The sequence below is a fragment of the Primulina eburnea genome, chromosome 3, assembly GCF_022965805.1.
Source record: "Primulina eburnea isolate SZY01 chromosome 3, ASM2296580v1, whole genome shotgun sequence".
In the NCBI taxonomy this organism is placed as follows: domain Eukaryota; kingdom Viridiplantae; phylum Streptophyta; class Magnoliopsida; order Lamiales; family Gesneriaceae; genus Primulina; species Primulina eburnea.
This window is the reverse complement of record NC_133103.1, coordinates 11394095-11419297: the sequence shown is the minus strand read 5'-3', so window position 1 is coordinate 11419297 and position 25203 is coordinate 11394095. Positions and strand designations below refer to the sequence as shown.

Sequence of the window (25203 nt, the reverse complement as noted above, 5' to 3'; positions counted from 1 at the left end):
TTGTGAACATAAAAATGATGACATTACGATCGTTGAACATCAGTATGTTATTATTAAATAAAATTATCCGTAGATCTGGCTTATTTTATGTAAGCTTTTCGCATGCTTGACATGTTAGTGCAAGTCAGTTTTTTGAAGATTTTTGCGCTATTTGTATTAAAAAGAGTCGGTAAATTTTGATTTTTGAGATAAAACGTCATGTTCTTCTCTTATATAAGTTGTTAAAACTGCATGGAAAATTGTAAAATAGATATTATAATTTGAAATTTGAATATTTGTTGCTAAATTAATTCCCTACTCATAATTCCCAGTTAGAACTTTTGTTTAAATCTAAGTATTTGCAGGACCAAAATCATCAGTGTTTTATGATATTGGAGAAATATCGACTTTTTGCCACCAATTTGGTAACGTGTAGGTGAGCGTGATGAATAATAACCAATTGACTTCGGCTTTCTTGTTCGATTGTGCTATGGCAAGTCGGCATTTTCATGTACTTTCCCATCTAATATTTTGAAATATAGTTTGAATTCTTTGGATTTAGAAATTAATTTTGCTTGAATCCAATTCCATGTTCACAATGTTGGCCTAATTAAGATGTGAAAATACACCTTTCCTTCTAAAAAGAAACTAAATAATAAATCAAATGTTTGTCGAAATTAATGATCTAGAAAACCTCGTCAACTTAGGCTGACCGTTTTTTGTTTATTTTAGTTACAGTCAATAACGTGTTGTTTTATAATAATTTTTTTATTTCTTTACCAGGGCGGAACTGAATAAAGGTAGTCCTTTAATGCTTTTTAATAAAATAAAATAAAATTTATGTGTAGGTTTCAAAAGTATTAATTATCTTTGTATATATTCATATTATATACCAATACGGTAATAGGCGGAGACAACGGTTTCACAATATGATTTTATTTAAAAATAAAGTTGTGAAAATTAATCTTTTAACATATTAAAAACATATATATATTTATAAATATATATATATATATATATATGTGTGTGTGAATTTGTTACTGGCATTTTTTTTTTAAAAAAAGATGACAAATAAAAAGAGTTTTTATATTTATAATAATGACGTATAATGATTTGGACTTATTCAAGAATACAAAAATTCAAAGATGGCGACTCTTCACCCACCCCGAATTGTTAAAAAGTCAAGATAGGGTAACTAAACCATTACATATAATGGACTTTATCTACGCGTATATTTACATTTTTTTCGTCTTCGATAAATAAAATACTAATAAGAGGAAATTTCCTTCACCGGTTTTTAACAGACACTCCAAATAACTTTAATAAAAAAATTTATTGAAGTTCTAGCCCGTCACGTCACGAAATTTGTTTTTTTGCAAGTTTTTTTTAGAAAAACAAAAAAAAATCTATAATGATTAAATTATGTGAAATTTATCTGATAATTCATATTTAGTGATATACGTAAATTTAAAATTTTAATGATATATGATATAGTGACATAGTTTTTTAGAGATGTGTGAAAATTTAAAATAAGATTAGCGATAATGTCGGAATATGTAAAATATATTTTTAAACACCAATATATGTGTGTGTGTGTATTTTTTAAAAAAATTATTTTCTATAAATAAAAACAGACCGCCACTCTGCTTTATATAAACCTTTCGAGTTTGCTAGCTCTCTCCTCTCAAAACACAATGGCCGATCATCAAAGAGTCCATCCACTCCAAGATTCCGACGCGGTCGCGCCGTCCAATAAAGCCACCACTCCGCTGGTATCCCGAGGGTCTTTCCGGTCCGACGGTGGTGATCCCGAGAGGCAATATCCGCCGCCTGTCAGCCGCACAATCCCCTATTCTCCTTCAAAACCACCAAGAAGAAGGCGCAGTTGCTTCAAAAAGTGCCTTTGTTGGACCATATCCCTTCTGCTAATCCTTCTCATACTCCTTGGAATTTTGGCTGCAATCATATTCTTTGTTTTCCAACCAAAACTACCCAAATATTCAGCTGATTCCATGAGAATAACCCAGTTTAATCTCACCAATAGCAACAGCTTGTCCTCTTCGTTTAACGTCAACATCACCTCAATAAATCCGAACAAAAAGATAGGCATATATTACGTGGGTGGAAGCCATTTGAGTGTCTGGTATACAGGAACAAAACTGTGTGAAGGTTCGCTGCCGGAGTTTTACCAAGGCCACCGCAACACCACCGTGCTCAGCCTGACTCTGGCGGGGCAAACTGATAATGCCACGGGTTTGCTGCAGTCGTTGCAGGCTGCACAGCAGAGTGGTAGCGTCCCTTTGAATCTTCGGGCCAAAGTTCCCGTGAGGCTGAAGCTTGGAAGATTGAAGCTCATGAAATTGAAGTTCTTGGTGAAGTGCAGGGGGGATGTTCACAGTATCGGGGAAGGTGAAGTGATCAGAATTAGAAATAGTAGTTGCAAATTCAGATTCAGAGTTTAGTATTTAATTCATTATTTATCATTTGACTAATATATTTCCATGAATAAATATATATTTTTTAAAGTTATTTGTATGATATATAATTTCTTTAAAAAATTTGAATACTATGATTTCTGATGGTGCAAATATGAGTTGTATTTTTTTAATTTATGGTGTACATGCATGGAATAATGGAACGTATGCTCTCTTGTAGTAAGCTAATAAATAATAATAATAATAATAATAATAATATAATAATAATGTCATAAATTTATGTTTTTCTTATGTTACAATTACTGCCAAAACATTGATGCAATATTGAATCAATATAATTTGCAAATACTTATCGAAGTTAGTAATATTCTTTAAACTTGGATTGATATTTTTTTATTCGAATTGGACTTTATCGTCAAACTGGCTAGTTTTTGAAAAATATAAAATTCAACACTTCAAAATATTTGAACTGGACATTATGCAAATAAACAATTGGTTGAAATTGATAATCAAACTTTAACTAGAGAAAGATATGGTGAAACTAAAAAATACAAGCGCAGGGTTGCAAGTTTGCAACAATCAATACAAACACAATGACATAAAACTTCACAATCCCATGTTTAGGTTGCAGCAGCAGCTGCCTTTTGAGCTCCTCTGGACCCAATCCTTCCACGTCCAATCCCGGACCGTTGACTATCAGGTTCCCTCTGCTTCGAGCTTGTTCTTTTTCCTGAATCGTTAGAATCTCGACCCAAATCAGACACGGCATGCCTCACTTCACGCTGTCTCTTAACGGACCTTGAAGATTCCCAACGATCAGTAGAGTCAACCGAATTAGGCTCCAAACTAGTAGGAGATATCCAGTTTTGTCGACCGGTAATGCTGTTGCTGCCCGAGGATTCTTGCCCTTCAAATTCATCGACATCTACTGCACCTCTCCCTACTGTAACATATTTATGAAAGGTAGGATCCATCAAATCATTATTGACTGCCACCTCAGATTCCATGAGAGGGCTCGCCCCTCTTGAAATGGGCTTGTTGGTTTCATTGCATTTACTGAACTGCTCAGTCACAGGATTTCTTTGCCAATCCTCGGAGAATGTACTGGAGAAATTGGAAGTGGTGGTGGAGTTGAGATCAGCAACTGCTTCAAGAATAGAGCAGGCTTTAGTCACACAGGGAGGGAGAGAAAAGGCCACTGGAGGGGCTTTCTTTTGATGGAAATTTTGGATGTCTTCTAGCAATAGTGAAGTGTAGGATGTTACAACAGGATTTGATAACGTTTCGGGGTCGATATCTAGTTCTCTGGATAAACGAGATGATCTGCTTCTAATCACCGAATGGAAAGGTTGAAGACCCTCAGTTGCGGAAGTAATCACATTCACCTGTGTTTCGTTTTTGGTTTTGCAGTTTGAATTCGTCGGGTTGCTGCCTTTCAACTTGTTCTCAGCTGGCCCTTGGTTGGTGTCAGCATTTTGCTTCCGTTGAGGAGTCTGCGAGATGGATCGAGTTATAGAAATGCATCGCAACGTATTTCTGAAGATTTGTTATGTTAATTGCAATGTTCTCATATAGTTTAGTTGCAAAAATCTTGTCTTGCCTAAGTCCGCTTCAAGAAACTCTCTAAACAGATACTGCTACTTGATATTACACTGAAAATCGTTACTATGAAAAATGCAAGACAGTTTCAAACAACTTGGTACTAAAACAAAGGCTCACCTGCAATACAATGTTGGTGTCAATCTCATTAAGGGGATTTTTCCTGTAAGGGGAAATTTCTGCCTTCCTCGAATTGCTTCGGCTGAGTGGCAAGGGCTGCTGGACTTGTCCAAGATTCACATTCTGATTCTCGTTTGAAGCCTTTATTCTTGCAGGGGATTGAGTACGAGGAGATGATGCGGTTCTCGAAGGCACAGCCCCATCCCCACCAGCATTTCTCTTCACTTGAATCCTTTTAACGGTCATAGCTAAATAGGGTTCCGCGCATCCATTACCGCTCTTCTCGGTGGCGGGTACAGAGACCATCTTCGCCGGCTTGGAACCAGAAATGGAGGGGCATGAATTAGCCCCCCCGGTAGGAGCTGGAGAATCAGATCTCCGACCAGGAGATTTGCTCACCCGCCTTTCCCTCTCCCTACTGGGTGTCCTCCGCCGGCCACTAGGCTGACGACTCCGGTGGCGGTGGCGACGGCTCTCACTCCCTGGGCCTGACACACCATCACGCTCATCTCCATCAACGTCAGCACCATTACCCTCAACCCCACCGCTCTCAGCTTCGAAATCAAAACTTCTCTTCGATCCAGAGTACTTCTTCCCACAACTTTCAGAGAGATACGCCTTCCCCGTGGAGGAGCTCCGGCTGAGCCTGCCGCACTGTATCAAAATGGCGTCCAGCTCTTCCTTCGTACAACTGGAAGTCCTCACCCCTCCTCCTCCAGAAGTAATCTCAACTCCATTACCCGCACCAGAATTACCACTCACACTACGACACTTTTCGCCCGATTCTTCACCGTTCTCTGCATCTCGCTTCCCTTCTGCATCACTCTGTAAAGATCTGTCACGGCTTTGCCTATGTTTGATGATGAAAATTTCGTTCTTCACCGTTTCTTCTTCTACCTTGTTCTTCTCCAATTGGGTATTAGATTTGAACCTTTCAGGCTGGTTTGAATGCGCAATAGAGGAAGAAGAAGATGATGAAACACAAACTCTCTTCTTGCTCAAACAACTACCCATTTTTACACAGATGGCCGGGGTGAAAACGACACAATTATTCACAAAAACAGATCGGAAACGGGAGATTAAACGGTTGGGAAAGAATGGGAATGAGAGAGGCACAGAGGGAGAAAAAGAGGTACACTGTTCAAGAAATCCATCGAATTCAACTTTTTTGTGGAGAGAGAGCCAATTCAAATTTTGGCAGGGGAGAGCGAGCGGGCAAGCCGTTATATTTAAATTATGTCTCCTCTCTGTCCGAAAAATATTAAATTTAGGACCACATACTGCAATTTCAGTACGCCACGTGACTCAGATTTCTTTCATAATGTTTTTTTTTATGGATCATAATGTTTTCTTTTAATCTTTGAAAGTTTGTTTAAATTTCATAAGCATCATTAAGTTAATTAATTACAATACTTGATTCCAATTTCCACATCGCGTCAAACTTTATATGGTTCAAATTCTGAAATTTGATATTAGATGCATTACTACACAATTTTTTTTATCAGTAAAACAAATTTAAAATCTTTTAAGGATCTTGCGGATAGCAATTAGATATGTTTTTGCTCAAAACCAGCATTTATTAATTAACTCATATCTGATTCGTTCGGTTTAAGTTAAATTATCGTATTGTTGTTGGAATTTTGTTATCTTGTCTAGTTTTAGATAATTATCAAAGTAATAAATATATTGAAGGCAGCTTAAGTTTAAACATTTCGATTATGATTCATAATCAAGTCGGCTCGAAAAATTCATGAATTTGTTCGATTAGTTTATATAGCTAAATGGAGAGGCATGGATGTCATGAAGTAAGTACATAGATGCATCAAGGGATACACTAGAAAGTATCAATATATTGCCCTTACTGAGAATGAAAATGAACAGGCATTCATAAATCATTCTAGCTTCGTTTATTTTATATAAATATACTATCACCAAACTATTTGCTCACAGAAGCAAAAAAGTTTCAACTCTAGTATGAAACAAAAGAATAGTAAAATGTCATATATGTAACAGTATCATCTTCCTTGAGCAGATCCTTGATCATGCAGTGAGTAAATGCACGCCACACGAAATTGCGCAAATCATGAGCCCCAGCACAGCCAAGAATCCGTATTTCCTGCGCACAGAAAAATTATCAATTGTCATCTTGGTAAAAATGAGAGAAATGCTTATAAAGCACACATGATGATATAATGAAGGGTAAGCTAATCATTGGCATCATATTCTTATAACAATGCACACAAGTGCCTTGGAACCTTTAGAGGCACACAACAATCCTGTTTCCCTAAAGGATCATGCCTAGACTAGAACAGCACTTCTCCGCAAGCCATAATGTGGCGCTTTGAATGATTAAGGTCGACATGCATATATAAAACTTAGAAACAAAGTGTGGTGCAACCAACAAGGACATGCAGTCGAGCTCAAATAATATAAACTAATGTAGTTGAAGCCCAACACTGACTAGAGTTACTACTTAGCCTAGGCTCCACCCTGTTCCAAAACAAAATCAATCAGTTTATCATGATTCCTGAAAACTCATCAACCATAAGTCCACTTCTATCAACACTGAAGAAAGGAAATTGATCAGATTGTGAACACATTGACTTATAGTAATATAGGAATATCATGCACCACGCAAACATCATCATGGAAAAGGGAATAGACCCGATTTTTTCTACATCATGTACAAAATAAAAATCCTAAAGAACAAAGAATGTCATAATAAGAAGAAAATCCGTTCGGACCTCAGTGACACCCAGTGGTTCTCCCTCGCTGTGGTCTCACCAAATATTTTGCCTCCTTTACCACTCACCTCGATCTATTTTCTCTTAAAAAAAAAACCAACCTCTTCAGCAGTTGTTTGCATCAATCATAATAGTTTTTTTAGAGCAAAACGTCTCAATTAACAATTTATATTGATTTTCTTCAAATCCCTTTTAAGATGGTAGGTTGAATGTTCATTTTGTGATTCTAACATTCAAACCTAATCCCCTTAAAAATTAAGGTATTATATGAATAACTCAATGTCAAAAGTCATGAATTAGCTAGTTAAAAAAGAGATTAAGATTTATGTTCTTTTTCTACTCACAATATGCATATTAAACATAATTGAAGTAAAGCATGACAGAATTGCCTACAAAGATCCAATAGTTAGACATATCATGAATAAAGAAAAGATATATCTTCATATTTGGAATGCAATACCATCAATCATAAGTTCTGAATACCGATCAAAGAGAAGTTGATGAAAGAAACAAACCCAAATGAAAGACATTTCTGTGGATCACCGGTGGAATAGCCTTTGAAATAGCAAATGCGTGAAACACTGTAAGCAACCCCTAGTGATGCACAAATCACAGGATGCCTGATCCCTCCCAATATCATCAACATGAAAAACATTGGCATCATTTCCAAGGAATTCTGGTGCCCCCTCTGCACCAAAAAAATTTCAATCCACATTATTTATCAACCAAATAATCATCATCACCTAAAGGACAACACTTACAATCATTGGCGAGTTCGAATACAAATGTAATTTGCTCAAAAAGTTTTACTTAATAAAGGGGTCTGTTTGACTAACCAAAGGCAGAGTTTGATATGTTTTCTCGATTGTTTTCATTCCAAAAAACATAAACAAAAAATATTATAATTTTTGAACCTTAATCGAAAATATATTTCCATAAGTTTTCATATGTCCTTAAACAATAATTATCTTAATTCAGCTTATCATTCCGAGGAATAATTTTACTATTGCTATATTATATTCTTATACAAAATATTATTTTTTAAAATTTTAAATCACATGAGATCTACAGCATAAAATATGAACCTGAAAAAAAGAAAAGGAAACAAAAAACTGAACAGCATCTTGCGATGCATTAAATTGACTGAAAAAAAGAAGAAGAAAAAACCTGAACACAGTTAAAGACCGTAGCATCTTTGTTCTCAGCTTCCGTGACATACATTGTCGGATAGAACACTTTGTACCTGCAATCAAATTAACATAACTACACAAGATAAAACCCAGAAACTCTTAAACTCGAGAAAAGGGCTTTCGATTAAATGCCTAAGACATCGTAATTAAATCCAAGTAAAACGAGAGAAACGGCACTTCTTTCGGGCTCTGCCGACTTGGGAGGCCATCCAAAAATTGAGAAAACAGTAGAGAACAAGAACAAAAACCACACAGCCGTATTCTTTCGGCAGTAATTCAACTCCAGCCATGTTTTGTTTTTCACAAAATAAAACTCCAAAACTGGTTTCTTTTCTTCTCTCTTCTTTTTTGGTGTGTTTATTTAGTGAGGTTTCTTGAGAAAGTAACGGAGATTTTACGACTGTGTTTCCGAGAATTTTCAAATAACTATGCATTTACTTCACATTTTACTCTGTTATTCAAATATTCTTTTTATTATCTTATTCCCAACACTTATTTTGGTGGACCAGTTTTTATTCATAAATTTACTGCTATATTTACTGTTTTTGTATTTATTGTTGTATTATATTATCTATTACTATATATTAAATTGAGTCATATTTATTGACTTACTAGTTTTTTTTGTTGAACGACAAAGAGATCAAAATCAGAACTACACTTCAACTATTATATATTAATTTATTTTCCGTCAATGTAGCAATCATCAAATTACATATCTAAAATAGAAAGATACACAACAATATTGTTTATTGTTAAAAAGCAAAGAGATCAAAATCAAAACTACACTTTATTTATTATATATCGACTGATTTGGTTCGTCAATGTATCAATAACATCAAATTACGTATCTAAATTAGGAAAATACACGTCCATTTCCCTTGTAAAAAGCAAAAAAGATCAAATTCAAAACTACACTTTCAACTATCTGATTAAATTCATTCTCACCAACAATTTAAAAATTACGTACCTAAAAGTCTTGAGGTCTCGTTCTTATTGCTAGGTCAATGTATTATTTACACCGATATATTTATTTATATAAAAATTAAATGTATTTTATTTTTATTTATGTGTATGTGTATTGTTGTGTGTAGGAGGAATTAATGTTATTTAACTATTAAATATATCTTCTTCTTTTGTTTGAAAATATATCTTAGTTTAGCGTTCTCTTTAGATATATCTACATATTATTGAATTTAATTGAAAATGTGATTAATATTTAATTTTTTTAAAATAAAATATGAAACTTACACTTTTATTTTTTTTTACCAACTTCGCACTTCATAGTTTTATAAAATTTAATGTACTTGGATTTAATTTTGCTACTACATCATGTTTTTATTAAGTGTATTAGTTTGAAAATAATTTTATCAACATTAACGAATTTACATATTATCAAACTAATCTGTTTTCAGTAAAGAAATTGCATGTATATACTACTCAAAAGAGCCAGAGTTATTCAGAAAATGTGTAGTTACTTAAGATATGTATATAACATTTTCTAAATCAATTCCAATACTATATAATCGATCCATTTAGGTGCAATAATACTGTTTCTTGTTTTTTTTTTAAAAAAAAAAACTAATTTCATAACGATTAACGAGTAAAAACAAATTAAACCAGGAAAGCGATTATTTGGTTGCAAGTGGGTGACAGTCGAAAAAGTTGTGTTTTTTTCCTTTTATCATTGAAAAGTTCATTGTATAAAGAGTTAGTCTCATGTGAGACCGTCTCACGGGTCATAATCTGTGAGACGAGTCAACCCTACCCATATTCACAATAAAAAGTAATACTTTTAGCATAAAAAGTAATACTTTTTTATGTGAGACCCAAATAAGAGATCCGTCTCACAGATACGACCCGTGAGACCGTCTCACACAAGTTTTTGCCTTGTATAAATACATATAGTGCATGTTGAAAAGGATATATATTCTTTAAATTTTTTTTTATAATATCAAAATATTTTTAGGTTGCCAAGATTTGATTTATTTTATCCATATATATTTTATCTTTAACAAAAACTCTTATTTTCATATAATATATGACTCTTTTATGGAATGAACTCTTGGTTAAAGAGAATAAATAAATAAGAGATTAGCATTACGACAGTGTATGGTTTTTGAAAGCTAAAACGGAGAGCAGAAAAACTTAACACGAAGAATAACGATTTACTCTGGTGAAGAGTTTGTGTGATTAACTCACGATATGTACTATGTTGTCGTGTAATATTGAAGACACCCGAAAACAACACTCGTATACAGTGGTGGTTGAAGAATTATTTGTGGCTCCGGTTTAGGTGATACTGTATTTGCATATGTGATTTTGGGTATGGCTATTTTGGATGCAATTTATTTATTTGAGTTGTTAAGGAAGATAGTTTTCATAAGTGTCATTGGCATTTGTTTTTATAAACTATTTACAATTTTCTAGTGAACATTTTGCTCGTAAATATCGCGCACAAGTATTTATATTTATACATATTTTAATTTGTCGTATTCTACTTATCGAAGTTTATTTGTGTGTTAAATTAATACATTTGGCTGCATATTACGAATATGAAAGTCTTTCATATTTATATATATATACACATTATATGCATACATATATGTATAATCTTGAATCTTCACCCCTTCAACTCCCCAACTTTGTAGCGCCTTTCTGGCTTCCTCGTTTGAATGCCCAACATGAAGTGCATTCTCTTCGATTCTTCCATAGCCAGCATTTAGCTTACTAGCCAAGCGTCAACTGGTCAGTCCCTCGGTATTCTCCGCTCCCTCCCATTTTTGCACATTCCTATTCTCCCTAGAGGAAAAAACTGTGAAAGAAGAGGTGGGTTTTCTCGGATTTACGTTTATCATGGAAGGGACTAAAAGAAGAGGAAAAGGGAATATGAAGAAGAATGTGACTAAGGAAAAGGAAGATAAAGGACAAGGGTTGATCGAACATGTTTTTTCTTGGTCGATAGCAGATATCATGAACAAAGATCTTTACAGGAATAAGGTTTCACGATCCCAACCTTATAAGTATAGATTTTTATCCATGATTTGTTTGTTTTTCTAATTCTGATTTTGATGCATGTATATGTTGTCTAATGACAAAGGTGGTGGTGTTTGTTTTGCGGGGTGGAGCCCAAATATAGTATATGCATGAAATTCGATATTTTACGTAGTGCACGGGGTTTTGAGTTTGTGGGAGTCAAGATTCTTCCTGTTGTTAATGATTTGTAAATTCTTCGGCAGGTTAATCGAATTCCGGACACATTCTTATCAGCAGATCACTACCTGAAGTCATTCCTCTATCCACTTATAGAAGAAACGCGTGCAGATTTGCGATCGAATTTTACGACTCTAAGTCGTGCACCAGCTTGTGAAGTTTTCGGTGTCAAAAAACAGAAATATTTCAAGCCCCCGAACAACCTGTTTTATGAGTTGACATGTAAATCAGGTCCAGGTTTGTATGAACCTGGGTTTGGAGATTTAATGGCCTTGACAGACGTAAAACCGAAATGTGTTGATGACTTAAATAGGCCTAAAAGGCCATATGTTATCGCTTTAGTTCAAGGCAAGAATGGGGATTCATTTAAGATCAATGTCCTATCTTCCAAATCTATTTTTTTTGAAAAAGGATACGAGGAAAAGAGAGACAAGGTGGATAGACTTTTTATCGTTCATCTCACAAACTTGACGACTAACATGCGGATATGGCAAGCTTTGCATGCTGACAGGCATGGAGGAAATATGAGCATGATCAACTCTGTGCTTAGAGTTGATCCATCTGTAAGAATTTAGTAACCGTTGTTTCTATTTTTTGGAAGCTACAATATTATATATGCTGCCAAAATGTTATTTATTATTATTTTGTTGGTATCATGTACAGTCGAAAGGAGATTGTAATCTTTGTTCTTCTAACAAGATTGGGCGCTCTCATATTTCTGATTCAATGGACTCCATCGACTCTATGGGACTTGGGGACTCCCAAAAGGCTGCTGTTTTGAATTGCATTACCACCACAAATTGTCTGCATGAAAATACTGTGAAGCTAATATGGGGTCCTCCAGGAACTGGAAAAACGAAGACTATTTCTGTTTTAGTAGTTTCCCTTTTAAGGATGAAATGTAGGACATTGACTTGTGCTCCAACTAATGTTGCCGTGCTAGGGGTTGCAAAACGTTTGATGAGTTTGCTAAGCGGAACGCTAAAATACGATACTTATGGATTGGGTGATGTAGTTCTGTTTGGTAATAAGAAAAGAATGAATATTCTTGATCAAGATGACCTTTATGATTTTTTTCTTGATCACCGTGTATTTGTTTTAGCTCATTGTTTTAACCCTCTAACTGGATGGAAAGGTAGTTTAGAATCAATGATAGGCTTACTTGAAGATCCCCAAGGCCAGTATAAACGATACCAAGCAAAAGAAATAGATGAAGATAAGGATGGGTCCAATACTGGTGTGGATCAGGAGGAGATAAATGAGACTGAGAATGAAATAAATCATGAAAGTTGGAATGGAACACCAAAAAGAAACTTCTGGAAAGAGTTAATCACTCGTGGGCTAAAGGAGAAGAAGAAAAATTCGAAGGAAAAGAAGCCGCCTCATTCAAGTGGCCTACCCACAGGTGGTGAACAGGACAAAAGGGTCGCAACAGAAGAGAACGTTTTGTTGACATTTGAGGAATTTTTCACGAAAATATTCAACACGTTAAGGGAGCAGCTAGTGCATTGCATAACAGGGCTATACACCCATATGCCTACTTCATGTCTTCCGTTTGAAGTAGTAAACAACATGGTCATTGTTCTCGATATGCTGCAAAAAATTCAAAGATTGCCAATTCATATGGATGTCACCAGTGATAGCAAAGTGATGCAGTGTGTGGCAGTAATGAAAATCCTTGCTGCAACTTTTTCGGTCCCAAAGTTCTCTGATTATGATCACATTCGGAACTTTTGTTTACAAAATGCTTGTTTAGTTTTCTGCACTGCCTCAAGTTCAGCCAAATTGCAGAGAAAAGGGATGGCACCATTCCAGTTAGTGATTATTGATGAAGCTGCACAGCTCAAAGAATGTGAATCCTCTATTCCATTACAGTTACCCGGTCTCCGCCATGCTATTCTTGTTGGGGATGAGAAACAACTTCCAGCAATGGTTCAAAGCAAGGTTTTTGAAATCAAATTTGCTTTCTTTACTGATCGTGTCATCTTAAAGATTTCATTTCTGTATGTAACACTTTTCTTGGATATTTGGTAGCTTTGCGAGAGAGCCGTGTTTGGAAGGAGTTTGTTCGAGAGACTTGTGACTCTGGGACAAGGCAAGCACCTTCTCAACGTGCAGTATAGGATGGATCCTTCGATAAGCTTGTTTCCAAATATGGAGTTCTACAACAAACAACTAATTGACGGAAGAAATGTCTTACAAAGATCTTTTGCTCGGTCATACCTCAAAGCAAAAATGTTTGGCTCTTACTCCTTCATAGATGTGACACAGGGAAGGGAAAATTTTGATGATAAGCATAGCAGGAGAAATATGGTGGAGGTCTCCGTGTTGGTTGAGATTTTGTCCCAACTTTATAAAGGTATTATTCTTGATATTAAATTCCTATCTGGAATAAAAGAAATAATAACTAGAGTTTTCGTTACATTGGCATCAGACAATATCGCCGAACTTAAAAAAGAGAAAGTGTTTCTTCAAATCAAATTCTCCATTGTCTTTCTCCGATATATATAGACATGAATCCTCACCAGCTTTACTTCTTTTTTCATAGAATCGATTGCATTAAAGAAAAAAGTTCGTGTTGGTTGCATATCACCATACAAGGCTCAAGTTGCCGCAATTGAAAAGAGACTAGGAAGCAGTTACAGCACGAACGCGAATGACGAATTTTCGGTCAATGTGCGTTCTGTTGATGGTTTTCAGGGTGGCGAAGAAGACATTATAATAATCTCCACTGTTCGTTGCAATGGGAATGGATCTGTGGGGTTTCTATCGAATTGCCAACGGGCCAACGTAGCACTGACCCGAGCCAAGTAACATATACACTACCAGAGCTAATTATCGGATTCATTATTCCTGTTTTTTGACAAAATAATTCCATGTTTTTGCACACGTATGTTTACAGGTTCTGCCTCTGGATATTAGGGAATGGTGCCACCTTGTCAAACAGCGGCTCTATTTGGAAAAAGTTGGTCCTTGATGCCAAACGCCGCGGTTGCTTTTACAATGCTTGTGATAACATGAGCTTGGCTCTTGCAATTAACAATGCTCTGATCGAGCTCGGCCAGATGAATTCACTGTTTGATATGAATTCCGTTCTCTTCAAAACGTCTAAGTGGAAGGTACTTGCCATCATGCCATCCGTTAGAACCTCGGCCTTGACTAGTCTTGAACTTGATTATAAACCTTTCGTTCGTCCCAGGTTCAATTCAGCAGTGAATTCAAAGATTCCATGAAAAAATTTCGACGAACAGGGATCCATGAAGAAGTGATCTCTCTGGTGGTGAAGCTGTCAAATGGCTGGCGTAAAAAGAGCAAGGACGATACCTTTTGTAACATGGATGGAGCTTCTTCACAGTTAATGCAGCTCTATGGAGTAAAGGGGAAATTACAACTGATATGGACCACAGACATCCTTCAGGATGATCATTCGACGGAGACTCAAGTCGTCAAGATATGGGATGTTTTACCAAAAACGAAGATACCGAAATTGTCGAAGAAACTCGATCTTGTGATTGGAAACTACACTCTGAATCGCATCAACCGTTGCCTCCGCAAGAGAGTTGAAGGGTGAGCAAGTTTCTTTCTTTCCTCTGGCGTTCTCCGCAAGGCTGGCTGTTTCCTCTTTGGTACTTTGTTTTGATGTTTATTTTCGTGGTTTCGATTCCAGGGAGTTGACGCTTCCGATGACATGGACTATTGATGTAGACTTTGGAAGCTCTCCTGCAAATCATGATTTAGCCAAGAAACTATCAGCGATCAATCTAGGGGAGCATTGAAGAATGAATATGGATGTTAATCTGACAAATTTTGATGTGAATGAAATTGGAACTCGATTTATTTTGGATTTGGCATCAAGATAACGAATGCCAATTTAAAACGTTATGTATGGGACTCGTATCAACTTTCCTTTAAAGATTTATTGCAGTCAAACTTTTGACAAGAAAGAGAGATCGTAATAACAAATCCGCAATAATATTAGTTCAAATTATTATCAGAAAGACATAGTTATGGATTCTATGAATCAAAACTTTGGCGCAATTGAATTTTTTACCTTTTCTTATTGATAATATCTTATCGTAAGATTAACCTCTTGTATCCTTTCTTCAATTGTCATTGAGATCGAGTTATTATATAAAGTTTATATTAAATTTCACAATTAATTTTTCATAAAGTACTGTCGGTTGATAAATTGAGAAATTGTTTCGAGGATTACACCATCAATGTAGGGGGAACAAATACTATATTCTCATCTCAGAGAACCAAGCTAACATTTTCAAGTCAAACTTGTGTCTTTCTACTTATGTAAAGTAGGCCATCCAAAACTTCAAATCCAATCCATTCAATGTAGCTAGTGCAACGTCGGACTCGGTTATCTGAATTTTTTTTAGATGGTCACACAACCACAGTAATTTAAGAACAGAAAGTTTGATTGCTAATACAATAAAGTACGAGGAGAGACACCTGAAGTGTATACAGTCCAGAGTCCAGCTTCTGGTTATACTTCTCTTCCTCGGAAATCTGCCATCATTATTAACGTTAGAATAGATTCAACGGTATTGTTTAATTGTGTTTAACTTATGAAAAATGATACCGGTTAAAAAAGAACTGGATTAACCTCAAAATCATCCAGTACAAGCTCGTTAAGACGTTCAGTCTCCTCCATCACTCTGTTGGAATATCTACAAATTCCGAAGAGAATAAGGGTGTAAAAATAACACCAGCTGCAGTGGTGTCATTAAATTTCTTAATGTAATATTTAATATTCAATGGGGAAACTGAATTGGTTCTTCGTTGTATCGCCATTTTTTGTTCGAAGGTATCTAACAAGCAAAAGATACATGCAAAAAACTGAGTGGGGGCTAAGTTATCTAATAACACGTCTCTCTGTTTTCGACAGTGTCAAGTTGAATTCACTTCCCCTTCTCGCCCCGCAACTCGTCTGATCCCTAAGTTCGAGTCCAATTACTCACATAACACCTTTTATTTAAAAGTCTTTACCATCTTTTAATTTTTTTATTATTCACTTAGCACTTTTTTTAATTCAAACCCTCTAACCAACAATAAAATGTGAGAGATTTTTTAATTCACTAAATATCTTATTTTACTCTGCTCCAATACACAATGCATATGTGTTTGATGTACGTAATGATTTTTAACATTTTAGCTAATTAACTATATTATATGTAAAATTGTAAAAATAGTTTTTATCTCAAAATGAGAATCAAACTGCTAGGTGACTGTACTAAAAAAAAATTTAGATGGCGACTTTTTCCCCAAAGTTGAAAAAAGAGGTAAAATGAGCCTTTTTTTGGAAGATGGTTGGTTATACGTAGTTATTATCAATGTTTTGAGTTCAATACAGAGATTAAAAAATTATAATGGGGTGGGTCCTGATTTTAATTTTCAAGGGGCCGAGGCTGGTTAATTTTAAATGAGCTTTAATTTGTTTCTTTTTATTTTATATTTAATTGAAAAACTTATAATTGTTAGATTCACTTTTACTGCGGCTCGTTTCTTATATATTTTATTTACGAAATTATTATTTTTATATCTTAGTCATTAATTTAATGAAAAAATATAAATTATATACTATTTTTCCCTACCCTTTTATAGAAGAAAACCACGGTCGACAAGAGCCGCCTCTTAAAATATACCCCAAAGGGACGCAATTCAAATCGCTTTGGACTTGCTAGCGAGCACGACAATATAACACTCAAATAAGGAATATTTCATTTTCCGATCGAAATCAATTTTCCCACCACAAATCTATTCTATCTTATTAAGCAAGAGCCGTCATAGTAATTGAATGGATTAGTGTGACTGCTCTAGCATAAACTCGACTTTGATATTTTAAACTGAGACATATTGGATTACATCAAAAGTAAAAAACTTACAATTTTATAAACATCTCCCACATTTGCAAACTCAAAAACAACTTTTGTCGGGCCTACTATTTCACTTAATTTTTTCTTTATTTTTTATTTTTCTAACTTCGAACTCAGCCTCATGTATTGGATGTTACTATGTTGGGATGATTGCAAAACGGAGTGCACCAAAACCCAAAACAGTCTACTCTCTTTGGAAACAACTCACATTCACGCTTGTTGCACTCGTGCGTGGGGTGCAAGCCCCACACACAATTTATTTATTTATTTTAAAATTTAAATGAAAGATAATTGAATTGCGCGGAGTCATAATTTTTTTTTTTGTTTTTGAATTTAAGATTGGGTAGAGAAGTTTATAAAATTTGTGTTTTTATTAAAAATTTGAGATAGCTATAATGTAATCTTGATTACTTATCGTCATTTTCCTCAAAAAATTAATTGACCAAATTTTTATAAATCTGCCGACTCCACTGTGCCACTATCTTATTGGGAAATCCCCATGTTGCCCCCAAATACTAAAATAAAGGATTCATGCATATTTTTATTTCGATCTATAAATGAATTGAATTGCAGGAGAAGCAGAGGAAAAAGAGAGATTGTTAGGATTTGAGGTCGGGGACCGATCTATGCAACCGAGGGGAATTCGATCGGTTGGATTGACGGGGAATCGATACACGCTACGGAAAATCATCGTCGCATCGGATCGAAGTTTTTGTGAATGCTGTGATTATGATCTGTTTTGAGGATAAGCTGCTTTTTTCTTCCAACCTCTGCCGCATCATTGCGGCCTTATGCTTTTCCTTCTTTACCATTCCTCCCAATTGATATCCAATTTTCCTATTCCTATACAGCCGTAATTTTTCGTTTTTTTTCGAAGATCAGATTAGATTTTGACCCTTGCTTGTTTTTTGCGTTCGATTGCAATTATTGAGTTTGGGAGGACTAGTGGTGATAAATCCTGTCGATTTTTGGATAATGGGGCTCGGCTATGGTGATGGTTTGATCGCAGATGAGTTTTACGACGGTTAGTGTCGGATCTCTTTTTAATTTTTGTTTGTTTGTGCTATTAGTGATTTTTTCTGTACAAATTGTTGTTTATGTTGCTTTTAATCGGTGCTGATGATTGGTAATTTTCTGCTTTGGTAAAAAGGTCTATCTAAACGATCTCTGTTGGATTCCGCTATCATTGATATGTTTATTTTTATTTTTTAATTTTATCGCTAATGCTCTTCTGAAGGATTTTTTGAGATAAATATATTGTTCTGAAAGTTGTTCACGTTTGGTCCTCGGTTTTTCTGCTAATTTAGGTCTCTTTTATTGCAATTTTGGCCTTACCCTTACTGGTCCTTGCGCGTCATTTAGTCAGGACCACACTGTTGCTTTTGTAGAGCTGTCAATGGGACCAGGCCAGACATTTTTTTGTAACTATTCGGATGGATATTCTGTATGTTGTATTCAATTGATTTTGTGGTAGAATAAAGTAACGCCTTTGATTCTTTTTTTATGTATCTTATTCTTAATGGTGGCTTGCTCAAGAAAGAATTTCAACCTCATGGTGAATAAGACTCTTAATTGTGCACTGAAAAATAGAAAGCTAGTTATCCTTTATTCTTCTGATTCATTAATCAGTTCATTTGTAAGTGCCTCCTGTTGTTTTCTGGAAATAAGATGGGTGTTTGGCATTATTTTAGGATGATTTTTTTTTTTTTTGTCATAGATGCCTACTCTCTTTCAAAATTATTCATAAGTTGTTAATTATTATTTTTCCATAAATTTAAATTGTACAATTGAATGATAAGATTAAGAAATTCTTCCAACCAATCTTACACAAAAGACTGATCGACAACCCAATTTGATGCCGTATATCAGCATGAACATCTTACATAATTATTGATTCACGCTAACATAAACTGTCAACTGATTAAGAAATAAATTTTCGAACAGCGTTGTAGGTGTAGTAAAGTTATTTTAAAACCCTTCAGTAGTTCAGTTTGAGAATTGGGATATACTATAGTTATAATTGACGATTTTTGGGAATCAAGGAAATATTGAGTTAAAAGAATTTTGTGGAAATGTGAAAATGAGGTGGAAATATGGTTTGGAAAAATAGAATGACAATTAGATAATATTTGTATGTTTACTTTTGAGGATAAATCAGAACGGCCTAGTTTTTTTTTTTTAAATCTTGCATTTCAATTAATTTCTCACCATTCTTTTGGTTCATGCATTGCCTGTGCTTCAGGTGGCATTCTTTGTAGGCTTTGAATTATGTGAAGACAGTTGTATGCATGCTTTTTATTTTCCTGATTCTAGTCGTAATCATACCTTGCTGACAATCCTCTCTGTGACGAAGTAGTAGCCTGGGCTATGGCCGCATGGGTTGTCAGTAAGAGCTAGCTGCCATGCAACTGTTAGCTGTGGTATTTTCTTTCGAAAATTCATGCTATAAAGTTAGCGGAGAGGAATTGATGTGGTTCCAGTGTCAAGAAGTGTAACCTATGCCTCCGGTACTAATTTCTTCTACCTGTTTTATCCACTTTTATCTTGTGATTAGGTACATATAGTTCTTATGCTGAGACGCAGCAAAGTCCACTGCCTTCAGTCATTGTCATTGGTGGGGGTATATCAGGGGTTGCTGCAGCGCGCATGCTTCACAATGCATGTATTAAGGTACAATATCCAAGTTTTGAGTAAAAGTATCTTTTTCTAACAGTGGAACATCCAATTGTTTTTAGCTTTCTCTATTCACGTGGAGGCAATCTTTATTTTAGGTGATTTTGTTGGAGTCACAAGATAGAGTTGGCGGGCGTATTTTCACCGATTACTCATTTGGTTACCCTATCGATATGGGTGCTTCCTGGCAAGTGAAAGTTTTATTTTCTTTAGAGTTTTCTTTGTTGATTCTTTTGCCTATGTGTTTACCTCGTCAACATTCACGCTGAAGCCCTACCTGTTTCAAAGGAATAGGATAGAATAGGCGAAAAAAGAAATTGAAGTTCGTCCTTTCTAATGCATTAAATTCCAAAGTAAAATCCCTCATTAATTTCCAGATTTCCCTTTCTATTGAGTGTCATAAAGATAAGTGTGATATTTGTAGAGTATGTTTCGCTTCCATAATGCCAACAGTTGTATATTTCATTACCTTAGCTGGTGTTATATTTATTTTTAAAATTTCTGAAACTTTAGAAACTATGGACTCGTATGTTTTTTAGGGTACAAAATACTGGTTCATAAAGTCATTCCTCTTGCTAGTGCAGTCAGAAAAAAAGAACAATGGGATCTAGAATTTTTTAGAAAATATACCTAGTAAGGCCAAATATATAATATAAATTTACCTGGTATTCAGGACTTGCATTTTGTTAATTGTAATATTTTTTGAGTTGTTTCTACTTTTGCTCAAAATATACTTAGGTTACATGGAGTCTGCAATGAGAATCCTCTGTCCCCAATTATACGTCGTTTGGGCCTTAAATTGTATCGGACAAGTGGTGACGACTCAATTCTTTATGACCACGATTTGGAAAGGTATGAAGTTGCTCTGCAGTTTTACAACTATATATAACTGCTTATTCAGGTAGAATATTTATAACTTTGGGCCGAAAACTTAAAATGACTCTTGCCATGTCAACCATATTTGATTTGATAAGTTAACTTGAGATGGCTGTTGATTTGACAAATGTGTTTCATTATTCCAGTTAATGCATCTGTGAACACTATGTGTTTTTTTTTGCTCATTTGACGTTGGTGAATTGATTCTACAATCTTCATTTCATGTTTGCACCAGTAGTATGTTTTTCTATTGAGAATTATTCATCATTTTTGTGTCACAATTTCCTAGTAATGGCCTTGATTTGTTCCCTTCAGTTATGCACTCTTTGACGGGAATGGTCATCAAGTTCCCCAAAATACAGTTATTGAAGTTGGAGACACATTTAAGAAAATTCTTGAGGAGGTAGATTCTGAACTTTTGATTTTTGATGCACTTATTGATTTCTATAACAAACAAGAATATTCTTTTTCCTTTTTTGTGAATTCTAGACCGATAAAGTGAGGAAAGAGCATAGCAATGACATGTCTGTTAGGCAAGCAATATCGATCGTGTTGGATAGGCATCCAGAGTTGAGGTATATGATATAATTAAATAAGACTATTATTTGCTCTTCAGATTAATCTTCAAGACATGAAATGGGTGCTCAACACTGTTACTTGTGTGCCACTAGACTAAAAGGCCTTGCGCATGAAGTATTGCAATGGTACTTATGTAGAATGGAGGCTTGGTTTGCTGCAGATGCTGATATGATATCTTTGAAAACCTGGGATCAGGTAAGTTTCTATTCTTCTTTGATTTCAATTTGATCATGGGTTTTAATTTGATCCATTGATTGTTCAAAGTGATTGTGTTTCTGCAGAAGTGGTTATATGCATATACACTGTTTATTTTGTTACTGCCAATTCTGAACATTAAAAATTATTTGTCGATACCTATATTTTCCTAGACAGACGTTTCTTCAAAGATGTTGATCTACACTTTTCACCAAATTTCTGTATTTTAGACACTTATATTTTCTGTCTAATTTCATCTTAATTTTGCTGCTAGATCTTTTTATGATTACGAGTACACTTTATTTTCTGGCTAATTTCATCTTAATTTTGCTGCTAGATTTTTTATGATTATGAGTAATTTTTGAAATGTTATAGTTCAGAAGGTAATGTAAGTTTCTGTAAGTATGCTCGGAAACCTTGATACATATTAGGTTGAATGGGCTTGTCCAGGTCAGGAGCAACTACCATCTGTATCATTGCAGTTTGCTTATGTTGTTGTTGCTATTCTGCTTTTCAGGAGGAAGTACTTTCTGGTGGTCACGGGCTTATGGTTCAAGGATACGACCCAGTGATAAAGGCCCTGTCAAGAGATATTGACATACGCCTAAATCACCGGTATGCTTGCTCATAAACTGAATGGTGTAGAATCAGTCGAACAAAGCACCTATTTGTCAATGACATTATTACTACCTAAATTTGCTTGATCAAGCATGAAATACCTTTACTATTCAGATAGTAAGGAGCTAAATTATTAAGGTTGGGCTGTCTAAGAAGATAGAAGTGCAAAGTAATTTCTGTTTACGTAAAAGAAAACTCATGTGTTGCTGTATATTATTTGGCCTTCCTTTATTTTTTGAGGACGAAAGTGAAAGAAAGATGCATGATAACAATATGCAGTACACCGGGCCAATATTTTATAGTTAAATTGTTTGTGTAAGTAAGAAGGTGGTGCTTCATGGTGAAGGATAGGATGGTTTGGATCACTCGTCACTCACATTGATTTTCATATGCGAGCTTTTAGCAAGCTTCGCTTAACCCAATTGTGTCAGGAAATGCTTCTTGATGCCATTTTCTGCTTAATGCGTTTAACTTAAAAAGATAATTTAAAATTTATCCATATTCTGGTCGTAGTTTAGCTATAATTCACCTCAAGGTCTAATTCTTTCATTCACAGTTTTCTTTTCTCGTTTTTTTTATCTTTTGTTCATGTCTTTAATCATGAAATGCAGGGTTAAAAGGATTATCAATGGGTATAATAAGGTTGTGGTCACTGTCGAAGATGGAAGGAACTTTGTTGCCGATGCTGCAATAGTCACTGTGCCTCTTGGGATTCTAAAATCCAACTTTATTGAGTTTGAGCCTAAGCTACCTGAGTGGAAACTCTCTGCAATAGCAGATCTTGGAATAGGAAATGAGAATAAGATTGCATTAAGTTTTGACGATGTGTTTTGGCCGAACGTGGAATTCTTGGGCATTGTTGCACCGACTTCTTATTCATGTGGTTATTTTCTCAATCTTCACAAGGCAACTGGTCACCCTGTCCTTGTCTTTATGGCAGCTGGAGCCCTCGCATTTGACCTGGAGAAATTGTCAGATGAGGCTGCTGCAGATTTTGTAATGTTACAGCTGAAGCGCATGTTTCCTGATGCTACTGAACCTGTAAGATTATCAATTTGCTAATTATCTGGATATATTATTTGGACCATGTTTCATAGCTCTGGGGCTCTTTTTGCAGTATTTGTAATTTTAATCTATATAATTTATTTCACTCATAAATAAAAGTGGTTCCAGATGACGATGGCTTAACTATAACCTCCACCTTACTAAAGCTGCCTATGACCACTACCTCTTGTAGGCCTCTCTCCTCATTCCTCACGAGGCCCTAGAGAAACATGTTTTGTGGGGCCTCATGCCATAACGTTAAGCTAGAGAGATGTGATATTTTGATGATTCAAGAGGAGAAGAGTTTGCCACAGATTTCTTTGTATCGAAAGAGTGGACAAAATCATTGCTATCCTCTTGAACATTAATACCAGTTGGGTTCCTCCAAGTTTAATGTTATTCTTGCAGGATTGGAGGACCCGAGAGGATTGAAATTTGTTGTTTCCATTTGAATACGTTGCATTGAATATGGCAGATAACTTTTGTTGCATGAACATAATGCAATTGTTATTTCGTTAGCTTTTTTCTTCTTTTTTACCTATTATCGAGACCAGTTGCTCCGTTTTCTTTGACATAGCTATTTACTCGTCCTGTCACAGGTCCAGTATCTCGTATCACGCTGGGGAACAGACCCAAATACTCTAGGATGTTACTCTTATGATGCAGTTGGGAATTCGGAAGATATATATGATCGTCTTCGAGCAACAGTTGGCAATCTTTTCTTTGGAGGCGAAGCGGTGAGCATTGACCATCAAGGTTCAGTACATGGGGCGTACTCTGCCGGGATTATGGCTGCTGAAAATTGTCAAAGGCATTTAATGGAGAGGCTGGGAGGTTTAGAAAGGATTCCCCTTGTCGCTTTCTCGGAGGAGGAAAGTGTCGAAGCTGCTCGTCCGCTCCTTATCTCAAGATTATGAGCTTTTAGCTGAAGTAATTCATGATAAACACTAGCGACCCTTGAATACACAAGTATAAAGCAAGAATTTTATGAACAATTCACATACCCAGGAGAGTTTTCTGCATAGATTATTTCTATGCCTTCAATTATCCTTGTTTTGGATGATTTGTACGTAATTTGTGGAAGAAATTGAGAAGCCTTCGTCTCTCTCAATCTTTGTTCTAAGAAGCGAAGAAATGGCTTAAAAAATCTGAAAACCTGGATTTTTAAGTGTTAAAGTCGCATTTTCAGCGCCTGGTCTGAGGCGCTAAGGAGCCGGTCTGTGCCGGTCATGTTTGCTTAGAGGTGCTCCTCCGCTATTCATTGACGGGCATTGAGGCGCCGCATTTCAGGTGCTGAGACGCTCAGTGCTCGAATTTTTCACTTCTTGAAGGTACAGGCACCCAGTTTCTGGTGCTTCATGCTCGAATTTTCATAAATTATGGGTTAACGCAATACTTGTTTTCAACTTTTTTGTCAAATACCTTCTATCTTTAGATCTTATATACCATTTACATATCCACCGTAAGTTCTATCAAATCCTCACCTCAACCAATTAATTGTTTGTCTCAAATCAAACTTTTTATTTCAATATCTAAATATCAATGCTTCATATATCAAACATGTATATTACAGTCACAAATGTTGCATACATCATGAATCTCAACACAATAACCATCCTAATATATTCAAACCCAAGCTCATCATCATTATATCCAGCTTCATAAGAAAACGATTTGTAAGGATGGAACGAAATCAGTTATCATTGATAGCATATTATAAATTATTAAAAGATAAAATACTGTAAATCGTGTATAGGGACGGCTGAGTATTACAAGAACATTTTTGTTGTGGAAAAATGTTGCTAAGTATGATTATTTAGTCACTTACGTGTGTAAATGATATAGTGGCCAAAGTATGGCTTTGAATCCTTCGGTTTGTATGTTTTATCCTTGAATTTTGTGTTTGATTGAGATGGTGATGGATTCAATGAATTTGGTTTGCATGTCATAAGTAGCTACCAATACAAGTAAATGACAGATAAGATGGAGCAAGTAACAATAACACACTGAATAAGATCATAAAAGAAAAACTGGTCTACGTGATGCGATCTGATCA

At 35.4% G+C, this 25203-nt stretch overlaps 5 protein-coding genes and 1 long non-coding RNA gene across 8 annotated transcripts; 3 read left to right on the top strand and 3 right to left on the bottom strand.

Moving 5' to 3' along the window:
• Positions 1-1629: 1629 nt before the first annotated feature.
• LOC140828233 (NDR1/HIN1-like protein 6) lies at positions 1630-2698 on the top strand. The gene has a single exon (XM_073191219.1). The coding sequence runs from the start codon at positions 1674-1676 to the stop codon at positions 2439-2441; it is 768 nt and encodes a 255-aa protein (XP_073047320.1). The 5' UTR covers positions 1630-1673; the 3' UTR covers positions 2442-2698.
• A 180-nt stretch (positions 2699-2878) lies between these two features.
• LOC140826366 (uncharacterized protein At1g65710-like) lies at positions 2879-5373 on the bottom strand. Its single transcript, XM_073188607.1, has 2 exons — positions 4134-5373; positions 2879-3907 (listed from the first exon to the last, which is right to left on the bottom strand). Exons 1-2 carry the CDS (start codon positions 5145-5147, stop codon positions 3035-3037), a joined length of 1887 nt encoding a protein of 628 aa, XP_073044708.1. The 5' UTR covers positions 5148-5373; the 3' UTR covers positions 2879-3034.
• A 590-nt stretch (positions 5374-5963) lies between these two features.
• Positions 5964-8474, bottom strand: LOC140828231 (uncharacterized). 2 transcript variants are annotated; one of them, XM_073191217.1, is made up of 4 exons: positions 8245-8472; positions 8045-8120; positions 7393-7565; positions 5964-6249 (listed from the first exon to the last, which is right to left on the bottom strand). In XM_073191217.1, the coding sequence occupies exons 1-4, from the start codon at positions 8355-8357 to the stop codon at positions 6174-6176; spliced, it is 438 nt and encodes a 145-aa protein (XP_073047318.1). In that variant the 5' UTR covers positions 8358-8472; the 3' UTR covers positions 5964-6173. The 2 variants fall into 2 exon arrangements, with proteins under 2 accessions (XP_073047318.1, XP_073047319.1); XM_073191218.1 differs by lacking the exon at positions 5964-6249 and adding an exon at positions 6800-6951 and having other exon boundaries at positions 8245-8474.
• Positions 8475-10776: 2302 nt separating this feature from the next.
• On the top strand, positions 10777-15222 carry LOC140826364 (uncharacterized). Its single transcript, XM_073188606.1, has 8 exons — positions 10777-11064; positions 11304-11840; positions 11941-13221; positions 13312-13636; positions 13826-14087; positions 14180-14396; positions 14477-14844; positions 14945-15222. Exons 1-8 carry the CDS (start codon positions 10921-10923, stop codon positions 15051-15053), a joined length of 3243 nt encoding a protein of 1080 aa, XP_073044707.1. The 5' UTR covers positions 10777-10920; the 3' UTR covers positions 15054-15222.
• Positions 14851-16056, bottom strand: LOC140826365 (uncharacterized). Its single transcript, XR_012116809.1, has 3 exons — positions 15893-16056; positions 15739-15795; positions 14851-14997 (listed from the first exon to the last, which is right to left on the bottom strand). It is a non-coding gene; the product is annotated as an uncharacterized lncRNA (long non-coding RNA).
• Positions 16057-17704: 1648 nt separating this feature from the next.
• Positions 17705-24258, top strand: LOC140826363 (probable polyamine oxidase 4). 2 transcript variants are annotated; one of them, XM_073188604.1, is made up of 10 exons: positions 17705-18186; positions 19717-19832; positions 19934-20022; positions 20574-20687; positions 21027-21114; positions 21201-21286; positions 21383-21485; positions 22003-22100; positions 22715-23144; positions 23747-24258. In XM_073188604.1, exons 1-10 carry the CDS (start codon positions 18138-18140, stop codon positions 24062-24064), a joined length of 1491 nt encoding a protein of 496 aa, XP_073044705.1. In that variant the 5' UTR covers positions 17705-18137; the 3' UTR covers positions 24065-24258. The 2 variants fall into 2 exon arrangements, with proteins under 2 accessions (XP_073044705.1, XP_073044704.1); XM_073188603.1 differs by lacking the exon at positions 17705-18186 and adding an exon at positions 18231-18717.
• Positions 24259-25203: the final 945 nt, after the last annotated feature.

Coding starts and splice junctions, on each gene's coding strand:
- LOC140826363 (XM_073188603.1), top strand. CDS start 18,666: ATGTATCTTATTCTTAATGGTGGCTTGCTCAAGAAAGAATTTCAACCT. Junction 18,718..19,716: donor GAAAGAATTTCAACCTCATG/GTGAATAAGACT, acceptor TCTTGTGATTAG/GTACATATAGTTCTTATGCT. Junction 21,287..21,382: donor GATAGGCATCCAGAGTTGAG/GTATATGATATA, acceptor GTGTGCCACTAG/ACTAAAAGGCCTTGCGCATG.
- LOC140826364 (XM_073188606.1), top strand. CDS start 10,921: ATGGAAGGGACTAAAAGAAGAGGAAAAGGGAATATGAAGAAGAATGTG. Junction 11,841..11,940: donor TGCTTAGAGTTGATCCATCT/GTAAGAATTTAG, acceptor TATCATGTACAG/TCGAAAGGAGATTGTAATCT. Junction 14,845..14,944: donor CTCCGCAAGAGAGTTGAAGG/GTGAGCAAGTTT, acceptor TTTCGATTCCAG/GGAGTTGACGCTTCCGATGA.
- LOC140828231 (XM_073191217.1), bottom strand. CDS start 8,357: ATGGCTGGAGTTGAATTACTGCCGAAAGAATACGGCTGTGTGGTTTTT. Junction 7,566..8,044: donor CGGTCTTTAACTGTGTTCAG/GTTTTTTCTTCT, acceptor TTTTTGGTGCAG/AGGGGGCACCAGAATTCCTT. Junction 6,250..7,392: donor CAGAAATGTCTTTCATTTGG/GTTTGTTTCTTT, acceptor TTCTGTGCGCAG/GAAATACGGATTCTTGGCTG.
- LOC140828233 (XM_073191219.1), top strand. CDS start 1,674: ATGGCCGATCATCAAAGAGTCCATCCACTCCAAGATTCCGACGCGGTC.
- LOC140826366 (XM_073188607.1), bottom strand. CDS start 5,147: ATGGGTAGTTGTTTGAGCAAGAAGAGAGTTTGTGTTTCATCATCTTCT. Junction 3,908..4,133: donor ACACCAACATTGTATTGCAG/GTGAGCCTTTGT, acceptor TCCATCTCGCAG/ACTCCTCAACGGAAGCAAAA.